The 26,208-nt window shown below is 42.6% G+C and overlaps 1 protein-coding gene and 1 long non-coding RNA gene across 6 annotated transcripts in view; both read left to right on the top strand.

Annotated features, from left to right (window-relative positions):
• Positions 1-2,167, top strand: part of WDR47 (WD repeat domain 47) — a 41,489-nt gene extending 39,322 nt beyond the window's left edge. For all 5 annotated transcript variants that reach the window (XM_028503209.2, XM_028503207.2, XM_036015349.1 and 2 more), the window contains exon 15: positions 1,208-2,167. In XM_028503209.2, the coding sequence (XP_028359010.1) occupies positions 1,208-1,350 (143 nt within the window). In that variant the 3' untranslated portion in view covers positions 1,351-2,167. The remainder of the gene's footprint in view (positions 1-1,207) is intronic.
• Positions 2,168-4,574: 2,407 nt separating this feature from the next.
• Positions 4,575-24,880, top strand: LOC118498195. The gene is made up of 3 exons (XR_004900719.1): positions 4,575-4,585; positions 15,163-15,167; positions 24,729-24,880. It is a non-coding gene; the product is annotated as an uncharacterized LOC118498195 (long non-coding RNA).
• The last annotated feature ends 1,328 nt before the right edge of the window (positions 24,881-26,208 follow it).

Raw genomic sequence — 26,208 nt, 5'->3', positions numbered from 1 at the left:
TATTTAAAAGAATCAACACTTATTACACTGAATCACTTTGAGTTCAGTGATGATGGATATTAAAACATGAATTTGTAATACTCTTTGCTCCTGCTTTAAAAAACCGAGTGTGTTGCCATGGCCGGTGGCTTCACTGGTTGGAGTGTCATCCTGCACACGAAGCAGGTGGTGAGTTCGATCCCCCAACTGCGCACATGCTGTCATGGAGGAGGTCACCTGTCCTACTCACCTCTCTCTCTGTCCCCAGGTGGTACACAGATTTGCTCTATGAATGTTTAAAAATAAAACTATATACTGAACACATAATTGCACAGGTTACACACTAAGTTTTTTAAATCCTCACATGAGGATATGTTTATTGATTTTAAAAAGAGGAAGGGAGAGAGAAAGAGAAACATCGATGTGACAGAAACATCAATCGGTTGACCGGGGATCGAACCCGCAACCTAGGCGTGTGCCCTGACCAGGAATCAAACCTGCAGCCTTTTTGGTGTAAGGGATGGCACTCCAATCAAAGGGAATGACTTTATTTTAAACAAGTTAAATTTTTTAGAGAGGTGAAAGGAAAGTAGGAAGAGAGGGAGAGAAACATCCGTGTGAGAGAGCAAAGTCAATCGGTTGCCTCTTGCGAGCGAGCTTGTGCCCTGACCTCGAATCAGCGGGCGACCTTTCGCTTTGCAGGACAATAGCCAGCCACTGAGCCACACCAGCCAGGGCTAAGCGAGTTAAGTTTAAGATGGCTGTCAGGCGGCCAAGGGAGATGTCAAACAGCTGTTTGGATACTAGTCTGCGTAACTTAGGTGAGAAGTCAAGGTTGCAGATGAAACATGCGTGAATCCTAAGTACGTAAATGGTCATGTACCGTGACACCTGATGGGATTTCCTAGGCAGGGAGGGATGAAGGGAACCGGAAGTCTGAAGGCCGACTCCTGAGCGACACCGGACTTTATGTCAGAGGGAGAAGAGAAACCTGCAGAGGAGCCCGAGATGTTGTGACACGGAAAACAGGGAGAAGCCAACCAGATACTGCTGACAATGAAGTGTTCCATAATTTGTCCCTGTTTAAGTCTTCCAATGTATTGTATTAATATAGATTAGGATGTGTATAGTGTGATGTCTTAAAGTAACAGGAAGTCTGTGAAACCTGTGCCTTTACTCATTTTGTATTGTAAAACCATCTCTCTCTCTTTTTTTTTTTTTAACTTAGGAGACCTCACTAAACAGCTGCCCATCATGGTGGTGGGGGAGCACAAAGACAAAGTGATTCAGTGCAGGTGGCACACCAAGGACCTGTCCTTCCTGTCGTCCTCCGCAGACAGAACTGTGACCCTCTGGACTTACAGTGGATAGAGTGCCCCCGGTGTCAGTCTAGGCAGTGAGAGCACGGGGACTGAAACTACTGAGGTGTGACGATCCCAGATTTGAAGGACAGAGACTGACCAGGAAAGTGGCTTAGCATGAGGAGGCCCCTGTGACCTGTGCCCCTTGGTAGGAACTGCCGGGCGTGTTATTCTGCAGTGCTTTCGGTCCTCCACGTCAGCGCGTGCCGCCGTGACCTGCTGTGTGTCGTCCCGTTGCCAAAGTCTGCGGCAGAGCTCTTACGTTGTCGGTGTGCCCTCCAGGTCGAGGTGGACGGTGTGTTTACAGTTTAGTATTAAAGCATTCCTTGGTCTTTGCCGAAATAACAGTTTTATATACACATCGAAATCGAACTATGCTTTAAGCATATTATTACATGTAACACAACCAAGTTCTACACAGATTAATTAGACATAGGTGTTCAGAAATGAATTTTGTTTTTCTCAGAATCCCATGATATTGTATCACTTATCAGCTGGAGGTCAGAACTTTATGTGTCTTGAAAGTTACATGCTTGTTTTCACTGAGGATCATTCTGGAGTTTAGAGATAGATGGGAAACTGCTTCTTAGTCCATTAAGTGGCATAGGCCTTTTCTTTGTCTTAACCAGGGACATAATTACTCTTTTGTCACGTTATTTTGCTTCAGGCTTCAAAGGTAAATGTGTTTGCTTCAGAAACTTGTTGAGTTCAATTTTTTGAATGCAACAGGATCCCTCCCCCCCACACTGGACTGTGGCAGCAGAGCGGCGGCGGGGGCGACCCAGCCCTCGACGGCACAGTCCGCCTCCCGGCTGGCATTCTCCTCTCGGAAGGACAACTTCGCCATAGACGATAGCATGGCTTGCAATGCTATACCTGCATGATGACGTAAAAATGGAAATTTTAGACTTTGCACTCCAAAAGCTTATTTGGATGTTTTTCTTGCACTGTTTTATGTACTGCAGAATAATGATTTTATTTCAATGGCACTGTAGGTCCTAACACTTAACGTATCTTTATTTTCATATTGTACAGTAATTTTACTTTAAATTATTAAATAGGCTATTTTATTTATTTCAGATGCGGTTGACTTGGTTTTAATTATTGAACTGTCTGTGCACCGTATGTAGCGAGCATTTCTAAGCTGTCTTACACAAGTGGAAAGGGTGATGGAAGTGTAGCTGTGCTATTATCTCAATAAAGACCTCTTGGTACCTTGAACTGCTCCTGTTCTCAGCGTCTGTGGCTCTCATTCAGAGGGCTAGTTTTTCCAGTTTCCTTGGAGGTAGCGTGGCCTGATGGATGAGCAGCCCCTCTCTTGTGTTTCTGTCGAAAGTTCCCCCACTAACTTAATTTTTACCCCTTGGCATCTGCACAACTTTTGTGTGTCTTCTACCTCTTTTATTCAAGATCTAGAGAACTTCCTGTCTTGCCTATCTTGTGAAAGCTGATTAATAAAACCTGGCAATATTTATAAATTCTAACCCAGACTACAAATGCATTGAGCACTCTTAAAAAGAAATACAATCGAATTGACTTGTGGGTGGGTAGTCAGTGGGTACACAGTTTTCTACCTCTGAGGCATGCAGAAGGGAACTGTGCTAAAAATAGACTACAGACACCTCTTTACTTTTCTTTTTTTCTGTTTAACCCCTTTATTTTTTTTCCTATTGATTGAATTTGCTGGTGTGACATTGGTTGACAAAATTATGCAGGTTTCAGGGGCACAGTTCTGCAACACATCATCTGTACACTGTATTGTGTTCACCACCTCACCTTTCATTTACCTGCACGCTTAATTTCACACATTTTAGCTATTATAGCAGGTCGCTAGTGTTAAGTTTGAAACTAGGAAAAAGGGCAATTTGTCGATACAGACCAGCGCAACCTCCTGGCAAAAATGTTCATAAAATTTAGGGTTCCACCTTTTCCACTCTGAAGTAGTAAACGTTGAAGATCCTCTTGCATGTGGGCTCTGGAGTCCACTCTGCAGTGCATGAGGTCATGAGCCCTGGAAGTGATCTTCCTGCAGTAAGTGTCTGGTTCCGTGTGTCCTTCTTCCTCTGTCGCCACACTGTCTTCTGCGTGGAGGTGAGCAGGTTCGGGGAGGTTCACGTCAGAGAGAGAACACGAGCACCAGAGTGTGTACGTTCTCTGGACCTTTCTCATTTGGGGGTGCTGGGAAGGACAGTGGGCATGGGAGCGTGGTGCAGAAGTTCTGAAGTCCTTGCCAGAAGCTTCAGGGGTCTGCTTCACATTTTATTTGTGAAGTGTTTTAACTATTTTTTAAATTGTAGTAAGCCAGGGATATAGTCAACAGAGTGGGGGAACCCATGAAATGGGAGAAAATATTTGCAAAGCGTATATCTGATGGAGTTAATATCCAGAACAAAGAACTCCTGCACCTCAATAGCAATCCCTTTCCCCAAACTATCATCCTGATTTTAAATCGGGCAAAGGACTCGAATACACGTTTCTCCAAAGAAGACAGACAAATGGCCCATAAGCACATGCAAATATGCTGGACACCACTAATCATTAGGGAAATGAAAATGAAAATCATGAGGCCAGCTCACATCCATTAGAATGGCTGCTCTAAAAAACAGTGTTGGGAAGGATGTGAAGAAACTGGAACTCTTGTGCACTGTTGGTGAGAATGTAAAATGGTACAGCCACTGTGGGAAACAGTATAGTGGTTCCCCAAAACGTTAAGAATGAAACTACCGTATGATCCAGTGTACTCACTTCCCGGTGCATGCCAAAAAGAATTGGAAGCAGGGACTCGAAGAGAGATTTGTACACTCATATTCATAGCAGCATTACTCAAAAGAGCCATAGAGGTGTAGGCAACCCGGGAGTCCATCAGGGGGTTAGTAGGTAAAGAAACTTTGGTATACAATATACAATGGAGTATTATTGAGCCTTAGAAGGGGAAGGAAATGTTGACATCCTACAGCATGGATGCTTCTTGAGAGTATTATGCTGAGTGGAATAAACCAGCCACAAAGAGACAAATACTACTTTCACTTATGGGAGGTCCCGAGTTGTCAAATTCATAGTGACACGAAGGGGAATGGTGGTGGGCAGGGCAGAAGTGATGAGTTGTTTAATAGATCCAGAATTTCAGTTTGTCAGGATGAAAGAGTTAAGGAGATGGGATGGCGGTGACGGTTGCACAACAATGTGAATGCATTTAATGACGATGAATTACACACTTAGAAAGTGGTTAAGATGATGACATTTATGTCAGGTGTATTTATTTTAAAAAATTGTAATAAACAACATGTACACTCAAGTACTACTTTATATACCAAATTTTAAGCTATTTTAAATTTGTTGCCAATACCTTGTGTACGTCTCCCATCTCCTCCTGGTGTGTAAAACTCGCCCCTTTCTCTCTGGAGAGTTTCCTGAGATTGCAGGGCCAGCAGATAACACAAAGCAATTCCTCTGCCCTGTCCCATAAGACGATTGTTTCCCTTCCTTACACTCCATTTATAGTAGTGTGCTCAAAATAGGTTTCCGGGTGTTATGGTAAATATTACACATCCACAGTTGTAAGTCAAGACCAAAAAATACGCTTCTTATCTATTTCACACATTTTGCTTCGGCGTGAGTGTCATTCAAACCCTGGACGGAAATCCAGCCCACAGAGGCCGGCCCCGCCCCCTCGGCGAGCCAATCAGCGGCGCGCCCGGGAGGACGCACAGCTGTGGGCGGAGCGAGTCGCTCCGCGCGCGCTGGAGGCTCGGCGTCAGCAGAAGCGGTTCGCGGTGCGAGCAGGTGTCTGTCTTCTTGAAGAAGTCGAGGGGGGCGACCGCGGACGTAAGTGTCGCTGCGCCTGTGTGGCTGGCTGGCGGGCTGTGTTGGGGGCTTTGAGGTGTCCCGGGCTCGTTCCGCGGGCGGCCTGGAGGCGGCGGCGCTGCCCGCACGGTGAAGTCCGCGCGCTCCCGGGCTGGCGGGCAGTTCGAAGCGCCGCGTTTCTCGGGACGGGCGAGCCACGGTCCCCTCGTCCCCCGGCCACCGGGCCGCCTCCTCTCCCGGACCTTCGCTGATGCGCTTCGCTCCGCTGTTTAAGGAGCGGCCCGGGGAAGCGGGGCGGGCGAGTGCCTAGCGGACGCGGACGAACGTTGGTTGACTTGGTAGAGTTTGGTTATCTCTGAAAACTTTGCGAAGCGTTTGAACAATCACCGTTGTCAGAGATGCCCGGATTTAGTGGTGGTGAATTTTGAAAAACTCCAAATAAATGTGAATACTGAAAGTTCGAGATACATGTTTCCTGAGTGGTGAACAAGAAGTCAGGTGCTTCCGACAGCGCTGAGGAATGTGGGGCCCCGGGGCGGCCTCATCATTGTCATGTTCACCTGGGAGCTGGTTAGGCTCGCGCTCCGGCGTTAGGGCCACGGTCCCAGGAAACTGCCGCTGCCCACTGCTCCCTCCCTTGCAGCCTCGTGGGGTGCCTTAGAGTTTAGGAGGAAGCCAGCAAGCAGAGAGAGGAGAGGAGGCTGGGCGAGCTCTAGAGAGAGCGAGCTTGCAGGCTCCTTTGCCCGAGGCTTTTTATCTTTCTTTGCCCAGCGGAATCCTAGGGAGTTTGCTGGGAAAAGTCTTAACAGAATGTTCATTAGCTTTCCAGGCGTGTCCGTCACTGTGGTGATTCATCAAAGTGTGTGTATAGTGAGGTCAGGTTATTTTCTGATTAGTTTCATTTTTAAAGAAAGTCATTGCAGCCGGACCCGGATTTAGGCGGTTCTGTTCCCAGAACAGCCTGGGATGTGCAAACCACTTATTTGCTCCTAAGCGCCCTTGGTTAAGGAAGATAAAACCTTGGGAATCATTAGCTGACTGTAAATTGCCGAAATTGTTGGGTCTTGTATGATTATCTTGTTTCAGTTTCCCTTAATCCACGTGTCCAGGAATTACCCTAGCTTCTCACTGTCCTGCCTCACTGACACTTGCTAGCTGAGTGACCTTGGGCACCTTGTTTTCCTCATGTGTAAAATGGAGACAACAGCAGTAGTACTTGTGAGAGGTTTTGGGAGGATTAAATGAATGAATGCATGTAGCAGTGTTTGGCATAACTGAAGACTAGCTGTTAGGATTATATATACAGTGGTACCTTGGTACTTCTGGTTCATTCGTTCTGGAACTTGTAATGAGTATCCAAATGGATGAATACCCAACAAGCAACGAGTGAGGATGCATTTTCCCTGGCCGGTGCCGTGGGGACTGAAAAAAGTTCTAGCGAGTGAGACAAGTCCCGAGCAAGTGCTGAGTGCTGAAACATTTTTTCTTGTCAAAATGCAATGAGTACAGGGTCTGATCAGTCCTGAAGCCTACAAGTACCGAGGTATGACTTATTTTAATTTTGTTATCAGTGTTAAAGCTTGACCCACATGAAAAATGATAAAAAGTAGGAACTGGGGGAGAGAGACCATTACTAGCAAGTACTGGAATCGCAGGTGCCACCATCGAGCTGAACCAGCATGGGTGGTTGGGTTACTCGTCCTTTTCACTTCCCAGAGCGCCGTCTGCAGGCCAGCATCTCTGCCAGCACCGGGAACTTGGGGAAACGCAGACTCTTGGGCCCACCTCAGACTTACTCAATCAGAATTGGTTTTTAACAAGGTCCCCACCAGGGATAGATGCAGCTTTGTTTGGAGGAAGCATGAAATCAGTTTCGCAGGTAGTTCCAGCCTTAAGTCATTGACCCTGGGGGTTTGCCAGGAGGACTTGAATTTGCAGCTGACTCCACTCATGGGCCTCACCCCGTTCTCCCGTCGTTTCTGCTTTGCTCACTAACCCTTGCCTGGTAGAGAGCTCTCCATGCCCTGTTGATCGGTGAGGATGTGGCGTGGTTGCCAGCAGCATGAGTCCAAAGTCCAAGGTCACCTGCTGGAAAGGCTTTGAGTCACCTCCCTGGGATAACCCCTCTTCAGTGCTGTGTTTCCAGATCTCGAGCCTCGTTCCCACAGTGCACTGCTGGCCTCTGGTGGCTATTTCACCGTCTGACCTCTGGTTTAGAGAGAGGGGGGCAGATAGAAACATCGATATGAGAGAGAAACATCAATCTGTTGCTTCTCCGACACATCCTGACTAGAGACCAAACCCACAACCTAGGCATGTGCCCTGACTGGGAATCGAACCTGTGACCTTTTGGTTTATCAGATGCTCCGGCCAGGGCTCTTTTTTCCCTAAGTTAATGATATCCTGTTATTGCTGGTGGTGGCCCTAGAAATCCTGGAGTCACGTTTGTCATCGTGCTTTTCCTTTCCCTTTCCCCGAGCTCAGTCGCTGAGGCCCGCAGAATTTGTCTTCAGAATGGGTCACGTGTGCTCTTCCTGTCCTCCCTGGCCCCCTCTTTCCAGCCCACATCCTTTTTCTGCTTCAGTCTCCTGTTGGACTCTGAATCCGGTTTTCTCCACAGTCTGTACCCTCAGTGCTGGTGTCATCTTCCAGCACGTAGCTCCCACCACCCTTGAAAGCAGCAGTCAGTCAGGCTTTTCACTGGGGCAGTGCCGTCCCAGCCTGTGTCTTCATGCCCTGTCCATCCTGCCTCCCCGGCATTTACTGACTGTCTTCCATGCGCCAGCCGCTGAGTAGGTGTGGGGCTTGGAGACGTGTGGGGGCAAGGTGGGGACGTCATCGGGAAGGGGAATTCAGATTTGAGTAAGATGTCACCTTTGTCCTAACAGTTCACATCTCGGGCCAGTGGTTTGCTGCCTTCACTGCATGTTGGAGTCACCTGGGGAGCTTCCAGAATCCCAGTGCCTGGGTCCCACCCCCGAGGATTCTGATTTAATTGCACTGGGATGCAGCCAGAAGGGCGGGCATTTTAGAAGCTCCACAGGTGATTCTCCTGCACAGCCCAGCTTGGGAACCGCTGTGCTAGCTGATGAGACAGGCCAGGAAGGAGCTAATTTCACTGTGTGTTTTCCCAGAGGGATAAACACACTGGAAGCACAGAGGAGTGTAGGTCAGCCTGGAGTTACTTTCATTCTTACAATTTGACTGTATGTCATTTATGGGCAGGACCCAAAGCTTTCTCATCTTGGAGCTCCCTTACCGGATCCTTATCCGGGATAGGGCTGCAGCAGGCTGCCCAACAGAAGATGCTGAAAACCTTCCGTATCTGCACTGTCCAGTGTGGTAGCCACTAGCCACGCGTGTGAAGGAGGAACTGAATGTTTTAGTTTACTTAGTTGGTTTAAAGGTAAATAGCCGCCTGGTCCGATGGCTGCTGTGTCGGACGGTGTTGAGTAGAGGGGGTAGTCCAGCGCTGAAACAGTTGGACAGTGTGTACAGAGAGGCTTAGGTGGAGCAGGTTACTTTTTTCTCAGCGGTGTGCGAGTACACTCGCCTCATTTGAATCTTAATTTTAAAATTTAAAAAGATTTTCTAATTCCAGTTGGCACATATTATGTGTCAGGTGTACAAGATAGTGATTGGACATTTATGTAACTTTTGAAGTGATCACCCAGATAAATCTAGTACCCATGTGGCACCATACATGGTTATTATAATATTCTTGAGTGTATTCCCTATGCTGTAATTTACATCCCTGGGACTGTGTTTATGATTATCAATTTGTGCAACTTAATCCCTTTTTCTTTTTACCCATCCTCTCAACCCCCTTCCTATCTGGCAGCCATCAATTTCTTCTTTGTATCTGGGAGTTTGTTTCTGTTTTGTTTACTTATCTTGTTTTTTAGATCCCATATGTAAGTAAAAAGTGCCCTTGTCTGTTACACTTATCTCACTTAGGACTCTCTAGGTCCACAATATCCTCTTGTTGAAAATGGCAAGGTTGGCTTTATTTTTACGGCTGGGAAACATTACATTTTATATATGTGTTGGGTTGGCCAAAAAGTTCATTTAGCTTTTTCTGTGAGATGGCTCAAGTAGTGCTTAGTTGTCTTTAACTTTATTCAAAACAATTTTGTTAGACTGTATTGTGACAGTTGTCATCAGCGTGCATTTTAAAAAACTTAACAAAAGTGATGAATTTTTGTGCAGCCATGTTGATACTGAAAATGGAAGAATATAAAGGTAAAAACAACTGAAAACACACAAAAAAAGATGTGTGCAGTGTGTGGAGAAGGTGCTGTGATTGATCAAACGTGTCAAAGGTGGTTTGCGGTGTGTCTTGGTACTGTTGACATTTTGGCCAGATAATTCTTTGCTGTGGGGCTGTCTTATGGATTGGAATGTGTTTAGCAGCACTCCTGGCCTCTCCCCACTAGAAGACGATAGTGGAAGATAGCCGAATTACTCAAAATATCCAAATCATAAAATTATTGGTGAAAATGAAAAATGTCTTTTATTTTACAGGAAAAAGTAAGCAAACTTCTTGGCCAATCCAATACCACATCTATGTCCATTTGTGTATCAGAGAGTATTTATGTTGCTTCCATATCTTGGCTGTTGTAAATAATGCTGCAGTGAACACAGGGGTGCATATAGCTTTTCAAACTAGTGTTTTGGATTTCTTTGGATAAATAACCAGAAGTAGAATTGTTGGCTCATATGGTACTTCTACTTTTAATTTTTTGAGGAACCTGCATATTGTTTTCCATAGGGACTGCACCAATTAATAATCCCATCAATAGGTACAAAGAGGTTCTCTTCTCTCCACATCTTCACCAGCACTTGCTTGTTGATTTACTGATGTCATTTGTTGATTTATACCCATTTTGACTGGTGTGAGGTGATACCTTGTAGTATAATTTGCCTCTCTCTGATGATTAGTGATGCTGAGCATCTTTTCATTTGTCTGTTGGCCATGTGTATGTCTTCTTTGGAGAAATGTCTGTTCAGGCCCTCTGCCCATTTTTCCAATCAGATTGTTTGGGGTTTTTGGTATTAAGTTGTATGAGTTCCTTATATATTATATTTTAGGTATTAACCCCTAGTGAGATGTATGATTGGTGAATATCTTCTCCCATTCAGTAAGCTATCACTATGTTTTGTTGATAGTTTCTTTCACTGTGCAAGAACTTTTTAGCCCTGGCTGGCGTAGCTCAGTGGATTGAGCGTGGACTGCGAACCAGGCATCGCAGGTTCGCTTCCCAGTCAGGGCACATGCCTAGATTACAGGCCATGGCCCCCAGCAACTGCACATTGATGTTTCTCTCTCTCTCTCTCTCTCTCTCTCTCTCTCCCTCCCCCGCCGCTTTCCCTCTCTAAAAATAAATAAATAAAATCTTAAAAGAAAACTTTTAAGTTTGATATAGTCCCATTTGTTTGTTTTTTATTTTGTTTCTTTTGCCCAAGGAAACGTAACAGAAAAAATACACTAGTGGGCAAAAGTAGGTTTACAGTTGTGAGTATGTGAAGTAAGAGTTTATTCTTATTGTCTATTAATTATTATAGTATTTATTTGTATTACAACTGTAAACCTACTTTTGCCCACCATTGTATTACTAAGAGCAACGTCAGAGAGTTTACTGCCTATCTTCTAGGAGTTTTATGATTTTGAGTCTTAAATTTAAATCTTTAGTCAATATCGGGTAATCTCATATAACTGTAGGAAGGTGGTCCAGTTTCATTCTTTTGCTGTATCTGTGCAGTTTTCCCATCACTTTTTATTGGAGAGACTGTCTTTACCCCATTGTACGTTCTTGCCTCCTTTCTTATAGATTGACTATATAGTTGTGGGTTTATTTCTGGGTTCTCGGGCTTATTTCTGGGTTCCCCATTCTATTCCATTGGTATATGTCTCTCTCAATTCCAGTACCATGCTGTTTTGATTACTGTAGCTTTGCATATTTTATTAGGTAGCGTGATTCCTCCAACTTTTTCTTCTTTCACAAGATGGCTTTGGCTATGTGGGGTCCTTCTGTCATTCCATATAAATTTTAGGATTATTTGTTGTAGTTCCATGTAAAATTAATATTTTGATAGGGATTGCATTGAATCTGTAGATTGCCTTGGGTAGTATGGACATTTTAATCATGTTAATTCTTTTTATCCATGAGCAAAGTACAGTCTTCCATTTATTGGTATCTTCTTCAGTGTCTTAGTTTTTCAAGTATTGGTCTTTTACCTCCTAGGTTAAATTTAATCCTAGATATTTTATTCTCCTGAAACAATTGCAAATGGGATTGCTTTTTTTTATTTCTCTTTCTGATGGTTATTAGTATATAAAATGCAACTGATTTCTGAATATTAATTTTGTTTTCTGCTACTTTACTGAATTCATTTTTTCATTTTAAAAATGTGTTCAACATTTAATAATTCTTTTTTTTTATAAAGCAAAGATTTTTTTAAAGATTTTATTTATTTATTTTTAGAGAGGGAAGGGTGGGGGGAGAGAGAGAGAGAGAAATATCAATGTGTGGTTGCTGGGGGCCGTGGCCTGTAACCTAGGCATGTGCCCTGACTGGGAATCGAACCTGTGATGCTTTGGTTCACAGCCCGCGCTCAATCCACTGAGCTACACCAGCCAGGGCTAATAATTATTATATATATATATATATATATATATATATATATATATATTTTATTTTTAGAGAGAGGGGAAAGGAGGGAGAAAAAGAGGGAGGGAAACATAGTGTGTGTTTGCCTCTCATACAGCCCCCACTGGGGACCTGGCCTGCAACCCAGGCATGTACCCCGACAGGGAATTGAACCAGCAACCCTTTGGTTCACAGCCTGCACTCAATCCACTGAGCTACACCAGCCAGGGCAGCATTTAATAATTCTTTGTTGTTGTTGTTGTTGTGATATTATTATTTTTAAATATATTTTATTGATTATGCTATTAAAACATGTACAGTAAAATGACAGCAAACTCACAATTATTAACAACCACACCTAAAACAAAAACAAAAGCAAACAACTAGAACAGGAACAGAACCACAGAAGCAGAGATCACATGGAGGATTAGCAACAGGGGAGTGTGAGGGGTTGAAAGGGGGAAAAGGTACAGAGAGTAAGTGGCATAGGTGGTAGGTACAAAATAGACAGGGGGAGGGCAAGAGTAGTATGGGAAATGTAGAAGCCAAAGAACTTATAAGTATGAACCATGGCATGAGCATTTAATAATTCTTAAAAGGCTTGTTTAAGAACAGCCATTCCCATTTGTTAGTTCTAATAGTTTTTGTGGTGGACACTTTAGGGTTCTCTATGTACAGCATCATAGAGATACTGTGCAAATAATGACTTCTTTATTTCCAATTCGGATGCCTTTTATTTCTTTTTGTTGTCTGATTGCTGTGGCCAGGGCTTCCAATACTATGTTGAATAAAAGTGGTGACAGTGGACATCCTTGTCTTGTTCCTGATCTAAAAACACTTTCAGCTTTTCACCATTGAGTATAACGTTAGTGGTCGGTTTGTCATGTATTGTGTTGAGGTGTGTTCCCTTTGTTCCCGCTTTGCTGAGAGTGTTTATCATGAACGGGTGCTGGATTTTGTCGAATCTTTTTTTGCATCTATTGATATGATCATAACGGTTTTTATCCTTGCTTTTGTTTACATGGTGTATCACGTTAATTGATTTGCAGATATTGAACCAGCTTTTGATCCCGGGAATAAATCCCACCTGATCACCATGTATGATCTTTTCAGTGTATTGCTAAATTCAGTTTGCTCAATTTTTTTTTTTAAATCGTAACTTTTTTTAAAGATTTTATTTATTTATTTTTAGGGAGGAGAGAGAGAGAGAGAGAGAAAGAGAAACATCAATGTGCGGTTGCTGGGGGTTATGGCCTGCAACTCAGGAATGTACCCTGGCTGGGAATTGAACCTGGGACAGTTTGGTTTCCAGCCCACGCTCAATCCACTGAGCTACGCCAGCCAGGAGTTTGCTCAATTTTTGTTGAGGGTATTTGCATCTGTGTTCATCAGGGATATTGGCCTATAACTTTCTTTATTTGTAGTAGCTATGTCTACTTCAGTATCAGGGTAATGCTGGATTGGTAAAATGAACTTGGGAGCCTTCCTTCATTTTCAGTTTTTTTGAAGAGTTTGAGATCATTCTCTGAATGTTTGGTAAAATTCATATGAGAAGCTATCTTGACTTGGGCTTTTGTTTGTTGGGGATTCTTAAAAATTATATTTTATTGATTATGCTATTACATAATTTTTCCCTTTACCTCTCTCCCCCCACTCCCTTATGCAATCCCCACACCTTTGGTCATGTCCATGAGTAATACGTGTAAGTTCTTTGCTACTCCATTTCCTATACTGTCTTTTATATCCCCATGGCTATTCTGTAGCTATCAATTTGTGCTTCTTAATCCCCTCACCTCTTCACCCATTCCCCAAACTGACCTCCCATCTGGCAACCATCAAAACACTCTCCATATCCCTGATTCTGTCTCCATTCTTCTTGTTTGCTTAGTTTTTTGGATTCAATTGTTGATATGTGTTCATTACCATTTATTTTCATAGTTGTGATCTTTTTCTTAAGTCCCTTTAACATTTCATATAGTAATGTTTTGGTGATAATGAACTCCTTTAATTTTGTCTTGTCTGGGAAGCTCTTTATCTGTCCTTTGATTCTAAATGATAGCTTTGCTGGGTAGAACAATCTTGGCTGTAAACCCTTGCTTTTCATCACTTTGAATATTTCTTGCCAACTCATTCCAGTCTGAGAAGTTTCCTTTGAGAAATCAACTGACAGCCTTAAAGGAACTCCTTTGTAGGTAACTTGCTGCTTTTAAGATTCTCTCTTTAGCTTTCGGCATTTTAATTATATGTTTTGGAGTGGGCCTATTTGTATCCATCTTATTTGGAACTCTCTGTGCTTCCTGGACTTGTGTGTCTATTTCCTTCACCAAATTCAGGAAGTTTTCTTTCATTATTTTTTCAAGTAGGTTTCTAATTTCTTGCTCTTTCTCTTTTCTTCTGGTACCCCTATGATGCAAGTGTTTGCTTGAAGCTGTCCCTTAGGCTGCTTATACTATTCTGGTTTATTTGGATTCTGTTTTCTTCTTGTTTTTTTTTCTTCCTTATGTTCTAAATCATTGATTTTCTTTTTGGCTTCATCCACTTCATTATTCATTCCCTGTAAATTGTTCTGTATTTCAATTAGTATATCCTTCATTTCTGCCTGGATCTTTTTATATGCTGTTGAGGTCCTCACAAAGTTCCTTGAGCATCCTTATAACCAGTGTGTTGAACTCTGCATGTGAGAGCCTACTTCTCTCCATTTCTTTTAGCTGTTTTTTTTGGAGTTTTGATCTGTTCTTTCATTTGGGCCATCTTTCTTTGTCTTCCTCATTTTGGTAGCTTCCCTGTGTTTATTTCTATGTGTTAGGTAGGGCTGCTATGACTCCCTGTCTTGGTAGTGTGGCATAATGTAGTCATTGTCCTGTAGGTTCAGTAAATGGCACAGCCTACCCCATCACCCAAGCTGGGTACTTGAGGTTCGCCCTCCTGTAGTTGAGCCTGGATTGCTTTTGGCAGGTCAGTGGGAGGGATTTACCCAGGCTGATCAGCTGCAAGTGTGGCAGGAAAAGAAAAACTCCAGAAGTTCCTCTGTAACTGTAACACTTCCAAAAATTCACACAGGACTATAGAAGCTGACCAGTCATCACCAAGGCAACGGCCAGTTATCTCAAGGTGGTACACTAACTCCCATGATAAGCCCCTTTGCTCTGTGGCTTCTGCAAATTTCCTCCTATGTTTTACTCTTTTGTCTCCCATATAAGGTAGCTAGACCTAACTTCCACATTTAGCTTCTGTAACCTTGCTTCGCCACGTAGGCAGGAAGCCTGGGACTGTTTAAACCCTGGGAAAGTAAAGATAGGGGCTCAGAATTTGGGATTCCCCCCTGAGCTCCCTGGGTAATAAAGTTTGTGCTTCATCATCTCTCCGAGTGTAAGTGATTTTCTGCAACACAAGGACTAGCTGTGATCACTGACCACCAACCTCCACCCTTGGTAGAGGATCAGCTGTGCAGGTGTAGGATGGTGGTACTTAGATGTGGTCTGTAGCTGTCCACTGAATGTGCAGGCCAAGGTCAGCCACCAACTGTGTTCTTCCCGAAGCCACCCAGCATGTCACAAAGGAATCTGAAGGTGGCTGCTACTTGTGCTCAGCTTGGAGGTTCCCAGGTAAATCCAACCTGTGATCTAAGGCTGGCTGCTGCTAGTGCCATGCCTGGAACCACTGAGCAAGAGGTATGGGGGCTAGGGTCCCACTGAGGCCAGCTGTTGTTTGTTTGAGAGCATTAGGAGAATGTGAAGCATGAGCTAAGACAAACCACATATATGGAAAGGCCACTGGAAACAGCTCTGGTGGGTCCGAAGTTGGGTGGGGTGGAGACTCAGGAGTCACCAGGATGGGCAGTCCCTGTGAGCCAGGTTGATGAAATCTCAGATATGGCACCCAATTTCTGGCTCTCTGGGGAAGGATTCAGAAAAGGATCAATAGCCTGTGTCCACCCTTCTGTCTGGGAGAAAGTTGTCCCCGAGCTCTTTCTTTGATGCCAGACACTTCAGTTCCTCCTTGAATGCCACTGGTGCCTTTCAAGCTGCTATCCGGCGCTGGAGCTCAGAGGGAATGAATCTGTGCGAGACTGTGTGCAGACCCTCCAAGAAGAACTTCTTGGGAATCCAGTAGTTTCTTCTACCAACTCAATTCCTGCTGGTTTTTACAGCCAGAAGTTATGGGGGCTTATCTTCCTGGCCTTGGAACCCTGAGCTGGGACTCCTCACTCCAGAGATACCCCTCTCAAATTTTTATCCACCACACATGGATATGGGACCAGCCAGTTGTGTGTCTCCGCCCCTCCTACAAGTCGGGATGGCTGTGGTTTCTTTAGTTCCATAATTGTCTGACTTCCATTCAACTCGGTTTCTGACGCTTCTGAGTGATGGTTGTTCTATAATTTAGTTGTAATTTTGATGAGGTGTGAGGAGGTGAGCCGTGTTTTTACCTATACCTCCATCCATCTTCCCCCGTTGAGAGTTGTTTGATTACTGATTCGATTTTGTCAGTAGTTATCAATCAGTTCAGATATTCTGTTCCTTCCTGACTCAGCATTGGAAAATTGTGTGTTTCTAGGAATTTATCCATTTCTTTCTGGTTGTCCGGTTTTGGGGCATATAATTGTTTGTAGTATTTCCTTATATTTCTGTGGTGTTGGTTTTTACTACTACTTTTTTATTTCTTATTGTATTTATTTGGGCTCTTTCTCTTTTTCCTTGTTTTTTAAAATTAAAAACAGTTTAATAGGTTGGAGTGTTTTTAAACAACTGTTTTGCTTTCAGTCAAGATCCTAGCATACATTCATAGTTTGTTCCAAATTTCCATCCTAATACTACCAAGTATTGATTATATTGATACTACCTTGTCAAAGTTTTAACATTTCTATGCACTTTTTAAAATAAATGTTTTCCATTTTAGTTGATAATACAAATTTATATATCAGGTGTACAATGTAGTGGTTAGACATTTATATAACTTATGAAGTGATCACCCAGATAAGTCTAGTAACCACTCAGTACCATATATAGTTATTACTATTCTTTTTTTTTAAGATTATTTATTTATTTTTAGAGAGGAAAGGGGGAGAGAGAGAAAGAGAGAGATTGAGAGAGAGAGTGAGAGAGAGAGAGAGAGAGAGAGAGATCAATGTGTGGTTGCTGGGGGCCATGGCCTGCAACCTAGGCATGTGCCCTGACTGGGAATCGAACCTGCGATGCCTGGTTTGCAGCCCGCGCTCAATCCACTGAGCTACGCCAGCCAGGGCAGTTATTACTATTCTTGACCATATTCTCTCTGCTGTACTTTGTATGCTTGTGATTGTTTTCGTAACAGGAAATTTGTACATCTCAATCCCTTCCCCTTTTTCACCCATCTCTCCCATCTGACAACCATCAGTTTGTTTTCTGGATCAATGAGTTTATTTCTGTTTTGTTTGTTTATTATTTTAGATTCTAGATGTAAGAGAAATCCTTTGCATTTTTGTGATGATGCTTTTACTTTTCTTTCATTTCTGATTTTACTTATTTGGATCCTCTATTTTTCTTGATGACTCTGGCTAAAGCTTATAAATTTTGTTAATCTATTCAAAGAACCAGCTCTTGGTTTCATTGATTTTTTTTTTCTTTTAGCATTTGTTTGTTTGTTTTGAGACTTCATATATTTCTTCACTGATCTTTTTTCTTTTTTCCTTGTAATCACTTTGGATTTTGTTCTTCCTTTCTAGTTCTTTTAGTTGTAAGGTTAGGTTACTTATTTAAATTTTAATTCTTTCTTGACATCCCTATTGCTCTCAATTGCCTCTTAGAACTGTTTTGGTTGTTTCTCATAGATTTGGAGTTACTGTGTTTTCCTTTTCATTTGTCTCAAGGTACCTTTGATTTCTTCCTTGATCTTGTTAACCCATTCTTGTGTAGTAGGAAATTATTTAGCCTCAGCATGTTTCTGTGCTTTTCAGTGTTCTTTAAAAGAAAAAAAGTTTTATTGTTCATGCTATTAAGTTGTCCTAATTTTTTCCCCATTGCCCCCCTCCGTCCAGTACCTCCATTCCTTTCAGCAATCCCCCTTCCCTTAGTTCATGTCCATGGGTTGTACATATAAGTTTTTTGACTTCTTCTCCATTTCCTATAGTGTTCTTACCATTCCCCTGTCTATTTTGTACCTGTTTGTACTTCTTAATCTGTGCACCTTTCCCTCATTCTCCCGCACTCCCTCCCAGATGATAGCACTTCAGATGATCCCATATCTATGATTCCCTTCCTCTTCTGGTTGTTTGCTTAGTTTTTTAGATTCAGTTGTTGATAATGTGAATTTGTTGCCATTCTAAAGTTCATAGTTTTGATCTTCTTTTTCTTAGATAAGTCCCTTTAACATTTCATATAATAAGGGCTTGGTGATGATGAACTCCTCTAGCTTTACCTTGTCTGGGAAACACTTTATCTGCCCTTCAGTTCTAAATGATAGCTTTGCTGGAGAGAGTAATCTAGGTTGTAGGCCCTTGCTTTTCGTGACTTGGAATACTTCTTGCCATTCCCTTCTTGCCTGACAAGTTTCTTTGAGAAATCATCTGGCAGTCTTATGAGAACTCCTTTGTAGGTAACTCTGTGCTTTTCTCTTGATGCTTTAAGATTCTCTCTTTATCTTTAACCTTTGACATTTTGATTATGATGTGTCTTGGAGTTGTTCTCTTTGGGTCCAAGTTATTTGGGACTCTGTGCTTCCTGGACTTGTATGTCTGTTTCCTTCACCAAATTTGGGAAGCTGTTTTTCATTATTTTTTCAAATAAGTTTTCAGTTTCTTGCTCTTCCTCTTCTCCCTCTGGCACTCCTATAATTCAGATGTTGGTACGTTTGGACATGTCCTGGAGGCTCCTTAGTTTATCCTTTTTTTAAAATTCTTTTTTCTTCTTGCCTTTTTCTTATATTTCAATTCATTGATTTGAATCCCGGCTTTATCCCTTCCACAGTTAATTCCCTGAGATTTTTCTTCATTTCACTTAACGTAACCTTCATTCTTCTAGAGTTTTCCTTATGCTGTTGCAGTACCCATAAGTTCTTTGAGCACCATGCTAATCAGTGTTTTGAACTCTGTGTCTGATAGGTTGGTTATCTCCAACCTTTTGTTTAGTTCTTTTTGTGGAGATTTGTTTTGTTCTTTCATTTGGGCTGTATTTCTTTGCCTCCTCAAGTTGGCAGCCAAACAAGTGTATTTGTTTCTGTATATAGGGTAGAGCTGCTTTTATTCCCTGTCGTAGTAGCATGGCCTGTTGTAGTAAAGTGCTCCCATCTGGACGAATATACTTCTTCAGTCCTTGGTTATCGAACTTCCGTACAGCTCGATTTTCTGAGGAATCTGGGTGTTACTTGTTTGGTGATCTAGCTGTAATTTTTCCTGTAGTTGGGCAAGGAGGCGAAGTGTATTACCTACACCTCCATCTTGACTGGTAGTGCCCTTGTAATCAGTGTTCTTGTAATCGATTTCTGATTTCATACTATTTTGATTAGAGAAGATGCTCGAAAGGATTTGAATCTTCTTAAATTTTTTGAAACTTCTTTTGTGGCTTAACATGGTCTATCCTGCATAAATGGGCATGTGTACTTGGAAAGAATGTCTATTTTTGCTGCTTTTGGGTGATAGGTGCTGAAAGTGTCAATGAACTCTGTGTAGTCTAATGGGTCGTTGAAGGCCACTGTTCCCTGGCTGGTGTTTTTCTGGTTGACCCGTGCACCGATGGGCAGTGGGTTTGTGAAGGCCCCTTCTGCTACTGTTGCTCTCCCCCTTCATATCTGTCAGCGTATGCTTCATGTACGTAGGGCGCCTGTGTTGGGTGTGTAGGTGTTTGCAGGAATTATATCCACTTGTTGGGTTGATTTTTTTTAAATCATTGTGAATTACCCTTCTTTGTCTCTTGTCACAGCCCTTGTTGTAACATCTGATATAAGTATTTCTACCCCAGATCTAGTTATTTTTCTGTTTGCATGAAATGTCATTTCTATGCATTTACTTTCAGTTTGTCCTCTCTCTAAAGTGGGCCTATCATAGGCAGCATATGCACAGGTCTTTCTTTTATCCATTCAGTCACCCTATGTCCTTGATTGGGGCAGTTAGTCTATTTACATTTAAAATAATTATTGACAGGTATGTAGTTATTGCTATTTTATGAATTGGTTTTAGATAGTTTTTGTGGTTCTCCTCTTTTCCGTAATTTTCTTCCTTTGTTATCTTGTCTGTTGATGACTTCTTACAGTGTTGTGTTTAGTTTCCTTTCCCTTTATTTCTTCTATATTTTGTAGATTTTGGTTTGTGGTTACCATGTGCTTTATATATACCAAGCTATGTTTATAAGCAGTCTTTTAGTTGATGGTTGCTTAATTTGAACACATTCATAAACCCCTACAATATTTACTCATCCTTTCCATGTTTATTGTTTTTGTCATTTTTTATTTTGTGTGTTTGTGTGTATCCAGTAATGTCTTGTATTTATACATTAACTTCTTAGTTTTTCTTTGTCTTTGTACTAGCTTTACAGTTGCTCGATCTACTGTTTGTCTTTGTGAGTGTGAATTTCTTCTTCACCGTATTTTGTAATTCATATTTTGATGTTTGCTTTTCTACTTAACAAAGTCCCTTTAAGATTTCTTGTAGTGATGGTTTAGTGGTGATGAACTCCTTTTGTCTTTATATCTCTTTATGTAACTATTTATATCCCCCACGTTCCCAGTGCTCTTGCAGCTCCCACACCTGCACTGCAGCCTGTAGCAAGTGAGTTTGGCTTGGGCTCCTCGAGAGGAGCATCTAGGCCTCTGGCAACCCCTTGTCTTTTTTTTTTTTTAAGATTTTATTCATTTATTTTTAGAGATGGGGGAAGGAGGGAGAGAAACAACAATGTGTGAGAGAAACATCTATCAGTAGCCTCTCACACACCCCCCAGCTGGGGACCTGGCCTGCAAGCCAGGCATTTGACTTGATTAGGAATCCAACCAAGCAACCTTTTGGTTTGTGTGATGAAGCCCAAATCACTGAGTCACACCACTCAGGGCCTGCAGCCCCTTGGTTTACTCAGATGTGAACCCTGCTGGTTTTCACAGCCAGATGTTACGGGGTTTTCTCTTCCCAGCACTGATGACCTGTTGTAGGGATCCTGGTTTGAGCTAGGGCCTCCTTACTTCTCAGGGGGAACCTTGGCAGCCAAGGTATCCCTCCCATTTCCTAATTGCCACACTGTGGGTGTGGGACCAACCCATTCTGTGTCTCAGCCTCATCTACCGGTCTTGACATGGCTTCTGTGTATCCTTAGTTATACAGTTCTTTTTGTCTAGTCTGCAGGTGTTTTTTTTAAGATTTTATTTATTTTATAATTTTAAAAGATTTCATTTATCTATTTATTTTTAGAGAGAGGGAAGGAGGGAGAAAGGGAGAGAAACATCAATGTGTGGTTGCCTCTCATGCACCCCCTACTGGGGACCTGGCCCACAACCCAGGTGTGTGCCCTGATTGGTAATTGAACAGGCGACCCTTTGGTTTGCAGGTTGGCACTCAATTCACTGAGCCACACCAGCCAGGTCTATTTATTTTATTTTTAAAGCAAGGGGAAAAGAGAGAGAGGGAGGGAAACATCAACATGAGACAGAAATGTAGATCTGTTGTCTTTTGTGTGTGCCCCACTCACGGACTGAATCTGCAACCCATTCATGTGCCCTGATCAGGATTCGAACTGGTTACATTTTGCTCTGTGGGATGTTGCTCAATCCATTGGTCAGGGTATAAAATACCCACACTGGTCAGGGTATTTTTTTTTTAACCAGCAAAAGCTGATTATGAAAGTAACAGATGTAGAAGAAGTGAGCCTCCTGGACTTTGTGCACTTGGGAAAAAAGTTACGGAGGCAAAAGAAGGGCCCTTGGAACTTTGGAGAAAGAAAGCAAAGGTACACACTTTGAGGGAAGGAAAGGGGAAGGGAAGAGCAAAGTTGCGGGAGTGCTCGAGAGAGAGCTGCTTGCCCAAGGCTGTTAATGATGGCGGAGCTCTGATGCAGTTGTGATCTCGATGTGGTCGTGGGAGGAGGCGAACACAGCATTTACCTACTCAGCGCCATCTTTACTGGGGTCTGGGTCTTCATTCTGCACCTTTCATGGTTCCCATTTGTTAGAAAGCAATGGGGGCAATTTGGTTAAAAGACCTGTTTTTTTCTATAAAAGTTTTACTTAGAAATCACTCACATACAATTCATCCATTTAAAGTTTATATTGCAGTGGTTTTTAGTATATTCACAGATGTATGTGTCCGTTGCCACAGTTTTAGATCATTTGTCATCACCTCAAAGAGAAACCCTGTACGATTTAACTAACACATTTTTGTCCCTTATAATATCCCTAGCCCTAGGTACCTATGAATCTACTTTCTCTCTATATAGAATTGCCTATTTTGGACATTTCACATCAGTGGAATCATATAATATGTTTTATGGTGGCTGGCTTTTTTCCACATACCATAATGTTTTCCAGGTTCCTCCATATTGTAGCATGTATCAATACTTCATTCCTAAAAATACATTTTTATTCTTCTTTATGGCCTAATAATATTCCATTCTGTGGATATACCACATATTATTTGCCCATTCATCAGTCAGTGGACACTTTTTCCCTACTTAGTGGATATTGTGAATAATGTGGCTGTAAATATTTGTGTACAAGGGTTTTTTTAATTCTTTTTTTAATATATTGATTATGCTATTACAGTTGTCCCCCCCCCCCCTTCCCCTCTACCCTGCACACCCTCCCCCACCCACATTCCTCCCCTTTAGTTCATGGCCATGTCATAAGTTCTTTAGCTTTTACATTCCCATACTATTCATGCCCTCCTTCTGTCTATTTTCTACCTACCATCTATGCTACGTATTCTCCATACCTTCCCCCCTCTCTCCTCGTCCCACTCCCTCCCACTCCCCAGTAGCTAACCCTCCATGTGATCTCCATTTCTGTGGTTCTGTTCCTGTTCTAGTTGTTTGCTTAGTTTGCTTTTGTTTTTGTTTTAGGTATGGTTGTTAATAATTGTAAGTTTGCTGTCATTTTACTGTACATGTTTTTTATCTTCTTTTTCTTAGATAAGTCCTTTTAACATTTCATAAGATAAGGACTTGGTGATGATGAACTCCTTTAACTTGACCTTATCTGAGAAGCACTTTATCTGCCCTTCCATTCTAAATGAAAGCTTTGCTGGATAGAGTCATCTTGGATGTAGGTCCTTGCCTTTCATGACTTGGAATACTTCTTTCCTGCCCCTTCTTGCCTCTAAGGTCTCTTTTGAGAAACCAGCTGACAGTCTGATGGGAACTCCTTTGTAGGTGACTGCCTCCTTGTCTCTTGCTGCTTCTAGGATTCTCTTCTTCATTTTAATCTTGGCTCATGTAATTATGATGTGCCTTGGTATGTTCCTCCTTGGGTCCAACTTCTTTGGGACTCTCTGAGCTTCCTGGACTTCCTGGAAGTGTTTTTCCTTGGCCAGATTGGGGAAGTTCTCCTTTATTATTTGTTCAAATAACTTTTCCACTTATTGCTCTTCCTCTTCTCCTTCTTGTACCCCTGTAATTCAGATGTTGGAACATTTAAAGATGTCCTGGAGGTTCCTAAGCCTCTCCCTCCTTTCTTTTGAATTCTTATTTCTCCATTCTTTTCTGTTTGGCTGTTTCTTCCTTCTGGTCCACTCTATTGATTTGAGTCCCAGTTTCCTTCCCATCACTGTTGGTTCCCTGTACATTTTCCTTCATCTCACTTATCATAGCCTTCACTTTTTCATCTAATTTGCAACCAAATTCAACCAATTCTGTGAGCATCCTGGTTACCAGTGTTTTGAACTGTACACCGGATAAGTTGGCTATCTCTTTGTCGCTTAGTTGTATTTTTTCTGGAGCTTTGATCTGTTCTTTCATTTGGGCCATTTTGTGTGTGTGTGTGTGTTGATGTGCCTGTTACATAGTGAGGGGTGGACCCTTAGGTGTTAATCAGGGTGGGGTAGCCCAGTTACTGGGTTGTAATTCTGTATGTGGGGGAGGGGTCCGAGAGGGAACTCTGCTTGCTCTGGTCTCTGTCAGATTTCAGCTCCTTCTGCTCTTCCCCCAAGCAAATAGGACCTTTCTAGTACTGATTCCCATGTGGGTGGGCTTATGCACTTTCTAGGACCCTGTGGGTCTCTCCAACGCACTCTCCTATGAGGCTGGGAGTCTTTCCCAGCACCTCAACCCCCACAGGTATTTTCAATCGGTGATTTGAGTCTTTAGTTTCCCATGCTGGGACCCTGGGTTGTGTGGTCTGTCCTGCTCCTCAGTTTCGCCTGGTTTATCTGCATGTAAATGTGGGACCGCTGGGTCAGCCAGCCACCTTGTGCCATGCCCAGCTTCACAGTGACTGTCTCGCTGGGTCTTTCCTTCGCCACCCTGTGCCCGGGGTCTGCCAGCCACTGCCTGCACGCCCGGTGCCACCGTTTTTATTCTGCCGTGACCCCCTCTAGGCTGTCCGACTCTGCCCCTCTTACCGGTCTGGATGAATGTGTCTATTTTAACTCCTTGGTTGTCCAACTTCCACACAGTTCAATTTTCTGTCAGTTCTGGTTGTTATTTTGTTTCTAAATTGTTGTTGTCCTTATTTTGGTTGTGCGAGGAGGCACAGTGTGCCTGCCTACGCCTATATCTTGGCCAGAAGTCCATGTGTACAAGTTTTTATGTGGACTTATATTTTCATTTCTTGGTACATACCTAGGGATGGAATTGCTGAATCATGTGGGAAATCCTAATTTTCTTTTTGTCTTAATGAGAATGGATGTGTATTTATTTGTGAATATCATCTTGCTAAGTCTTTTTTCAGTTCAGAAAGAAAGCATTATCTTAGCACTAGAAAGTCGTAGACAGTTGTTATTGCAGTTTCTTGTAAAAGTAATTGCATTTCACCGTGTTTATTACAGATTGTTCTTGGTCTCCATGCAGGATGCTGTGTTCTCGGCTGCTTTGTGCGTGTCTGTGGCTGGTAACTGGCTACGCACACGATGACGACTGGATCGACCCCACCGACATGCTCAACTATGACGCAGCCTCGGGAACGATGAGGAAACCTCAGGTATCAGCAACCACGCGTGGGCGCGTGCGGCCTTGCCGGTGCCGTGACAGTGCCGTGACGGAGACGGTCTGTGCGTGTGCGTGTTTGCTCAGCGCTCTGAGAGGCGTGTGGATACAGTGGTTAGCAGCCACACAGAACCGTTCATGACGCTCCCAGTCTAAGATCATTTCAGTTTTGAATTTGAGTGTAAAACCCATCAGCTAGCAAACTAATTTGATTTTAGTTATCAGTATTTGAGACTTACCTATTTGGTAGTTCAATACAGTTGAAGAACAGCAAAGTCATAAAATGATGAAATTAAGCATTGGCTGGTGTGGCTCAGTGGATTGAGTGCTGGTCTGCAAACCATAGGGTTTCAGATTCGATTCCCAATCAGGGCACCTTCCTGGGTTGTGGGCCGGGTCCCCGGTAGGGGGTGTACAAGAGGCAACTACACATTGGTGTTTCTTTCTCCCTCCCTTCTCTTCTCTACAAATAAATAAAATCTTTTAAAAAAGGTTAAATTAAAATTTTAGTCTTCATTAACAATACGCTCTTTTTACAACTGAATTAAGTGATATTTTAATTAATTTTACGTTTCATGATTCTGAAAAGCGGAAGTCACGATTTGAAGACTCCTTTGGCGTGGATCCATATAATGTGTTTATGGTAAGCTTTGAGGAGGGGTGTGGTTAACAGGGTTTATTTAAATACTTTTATCCCTCCACCGTAATTATGTTAAAAACCTGTACTAGGTCACTCATACTGTACTGATGAACTTGGAGCAAATAGTTTTGTGCATTTGAGTCTAGTCCTTTTGTTTTTGTTGACGGGTACAGTTTTGGCAGGAGGACAGCCTGACAGTAACCCCGCTGTCTCTGCTTCTTTCCATCTTCAAGGTGCTTCTGTGTTTGCTCTGTATCATGCTGTTAGTGGCTACGGAGCTGTGGACATATGTTCGGCGTTATACCAAGTTCATATGTTCTTTATTGGTACCTTTTCTTGTCCATTCGACATGGAATTGGATGTCGAGATATAATATAATACCTTATATAAGGTATTAGGTGGAAGGTTTTAAAATGTAAAAATGTTCTTTCATAATAAGAGAGAATCCATTTAGAGCTAGTATCTAACCTTGCATCAGGTGAGGGGTGGAGGCCGGGGTTGGAGATGGGGGTGTGTAATTGGCAGGTGCTCTAGGTGCCTGGGTTTTGGGTCCTTGACTAGTTAGGTGGGGGACATTGGTGTGGGGGTTGCCTGAGGGAGTGCTGGCTGGAGGGCGGCAGAGGGGGTAAAACTGGGATAACTGTAATAGCATAATCAATAAAATATAATTTTAAAAATTACTT

This window comes from Phyllostomus discolor, chromosome 14, assembly GCF_004126475.2.
Source record: "Phyllostomus discolor isolate MPI-MPIP mPhyDis1 chromosome 14, mPhyDis1.pri.v3, whole genome shotgun sequence".
NCBI lineage: Eukaryota > Metazoa > Chordata > Mammalia > Chiroptera > Phyllostomidae > Phyllostomus > Phyllostomus discolor.
The sequence above is the reverse complement of the archived record's forward strand: the minus strand, read 5'-3'. Positions and strand labels throughout refer to the sequence as shown.